This window comes from Neomonachus schauinslandi, chromosome X (assembly GCF_002201575.2).
Source record: "Neomonachus schauinslandi chromosome X, ASM220157v2, whole genome shotgun sequence".
NCBI classification, from domain to species: Eukaryota; Metazoa; Chordata; class Mammalia; order Carnivora; family Phocidae; genus Neomonachus; species Neomonachus schauinslandi.
In genome coordinates this window covers 70,616,568-70,618,864 of record NC_058419.1, presented here as the reverse complement: position 1 = coordinate 70,618,864, position 2,297 = coordinate 70,616,568, and the positions used below count along the sequence as shown (strand labels likewise).

Below are 2,297 nucleotides of genomic sequence, written 5' to 3'. Positions count from 1 at the left end.
ACTTTTCTCTTTACCCACAGCACCGTAAAATACTATACTACAAATGGGACACGGTAAAGATATTTAAAGGGAGGTGAGGTTTCTGTACTTCCCTCAACCTGATAAAATGTTGTTCTGTTTGTTGCTATATCCCCAAATCCTAGAACAGTGTCTGCACACAGCAAGTGCTAGATGAATGTTTGTTAAGAATGAATTTCCAGGGGCACCTGGGTGGCTCAGTCCGTTAAGTGTCTGCCTTCGGCTCAGGTCATGATCCCAGGGTCCTGGCATCGAGCCCCGCTTTGGGCTCCCTGCTCAGGAGGGAGCCTGCTTCTCCATCTCCCACTCCCCCTGCTTGTGTTCCCTCTCTCGTGTTCTCTCTCTGTGTCAAATAAATAAATAAAATCTAAAAAAAAAAAAAAAAAGAACGAATTTCCGTATCCCTGGGACCAAGATCGGGGTCTTGCATAGAGTAGGTGTGCAACGAGCGTTTGTTGAATTGAACTGAGATCTACATTCTACAGGAAAACTTAGAATAGACCTGTTGTACCAGGGTGGTTCAGAGCATGGGTGCTTGAATCAAATAGCCAGGATCTGCATCCTAATTCCGTCACTTCCAGCTGTGTTAACATCTCCGAGCCTCAATTTCTCGATTGGTAAAATTAAAATAAGCATAGTAGCATGTTGGTAGGGGTTTTGTTTGCATGTAAAGCACTTAGAGTAAAGACTCGATAATTGGTAGCTAAGGACAACACAAGAACGGCAAAAAAGATGGTCTTCCCTGCATGTCATCCTGCCTCCGTCCCTCAACCGGCTGAGCCGGGGAGGCTAAGGAGATGTCCTTGGACAAGTATTCCCAAGTTCTTCTCCGGGTCCCCTGGAATGGTTTCTCTCACTTCAGATCTCTTCTTCCCTTTCCTTCTGCCCTGGACTCTCTTTCCTCTTGGCAGCCTGAAGTTCTTTCTCCCATCATAACCGTGCGGGAATAGGGCGAAGGAGACAGGAGCCCTTTGGGCCAGGGACAAGAGCTTAGAGCTCTCCTTTCCTCCTGTTCTAGGCTTGAGTCCCTCACTAGTGATGGAAGCAGGTCAAGTGTGAGATTGCGGTCATTTCAGGCCTAGAGGTTGAGAGAACAATAGTCCCGAGGAGGAGGCACTGCCAGAAGTAGCCACATATGCTGCCCTCTTCGTCGGTCCCCCGTTAAGAAAGATCACCTTCCCTGCCCTGCTCCAACGTCCCTTTGGTCCGTTCTGCTGCTTCAAGTCTTTACTTCTGCTAGCCCCAGCTCAGAGCAAGCCCAGGGACCCATTGAGCATCTCCCTGCAACTCCCTCTTGGAAGTGGGGTGGGGTGGAGTGGGTGGAGGACGGGCTGAAGCTGGAGATGTGGGATCACTAGATCGGGGGCTGAGCTCACCCGTGGCCCAAATGCCCCGTCCCCGCTTTAGGGTCGGCGGTAGCCCAGATATCTGGGGAGCTGGGGCTGAGCCTGGGGGCGCCACTGCCTCTGTTCCTTTAAGGAGCCGCTGTTTAGCATTCCTGCCGCTGCCGCTGCCGCTGCCTGACTCTGCACGCTGATTGGCTGGAATCAACTGAGAAGGGAGCCAGGGAGAGATGCTCTTGACTCCACTCAGATCCATCCTGGGGACCAGTGCAGGAGCGGTCCTCCCAGCGCCCAGCCTCTGCCCAGGCTCCCGCTTCTTCTTTGCCGCTGGGCCTCGGCCCAGGAGCCACGACGGGCGACACGGAGCCGCCAGTGCTGGAGGGGGAGCCGTGGGTGCGGGGCAGCGTGGGGGCAGAAGCCCCGGGACGCCCGCCCGGCCCCAGGCCCCGCTCCGCCCGAGCGCCCCCACGGGTGCCCCCCCCTTCCTGGTCCGAGCAGTGTGAGTGTGCCCGGGAGCCCGGCGGCGGCGGCGGCGGCGGCGTGGAAACCGGCGTGGCCTGGGGGGTCCGGGCGGCGGGGGGCAGTGCCATGCACAAGCACCAGCACTGCTGTAAGTGCCCCGAGTGCTATGAGGTGACCCGCCTGGCTGCCCTGCGGCGCCTCGAGCCTCCTGGCTATGGGGACTGGCAGGTGCCTGACCCCTATGGGCCAGGTGGGGGCAATGGAGCCAGCGCGGGCTATGGGGGCTACAGCTCGCAGACCCTGCCCTCACAGGCGGGAGCTACCCCCACCCCCCGCACCAAGGCCAAGCTCATTCCCACCGGCCGGGATGTGGGGCCAGTGCCCCCTAAGCCAGTCCCAGGCAAGAGCACCCCCAAACTCAACGGCAGTGGCCCCAGCTGGTGGCCCGAGTGCACCTGTACCAACCGGGACTGG

At 57.7% G+C, this 2,297-nt stretch overlaps 1 protein-coding gene across 2 annotated transcripts in view; it reads left to right on the top strand.

Moving 5' to 3' along the window:
- Positions 1–1,949: 1,949 nt before the first annotated feature.
- Positions 1,950–2,297, top strand: part of DLG3 (discs large MAGUK scaffold protein 3) — a 54,466-nt gene continuing 54,118 nt past the window's right edge. For both annotated transcript variants that reach the window (XM_044911784.1, XM_044911783.1), the window contains exon 1: positions 1,950–2,297. This exon is cut by the window's right edge and continues 7 nt beyond it. In XM_044911784.1, the coding sequence (XP_044767719.1) occupies positions 1,950–2,297 (348 nt within the window).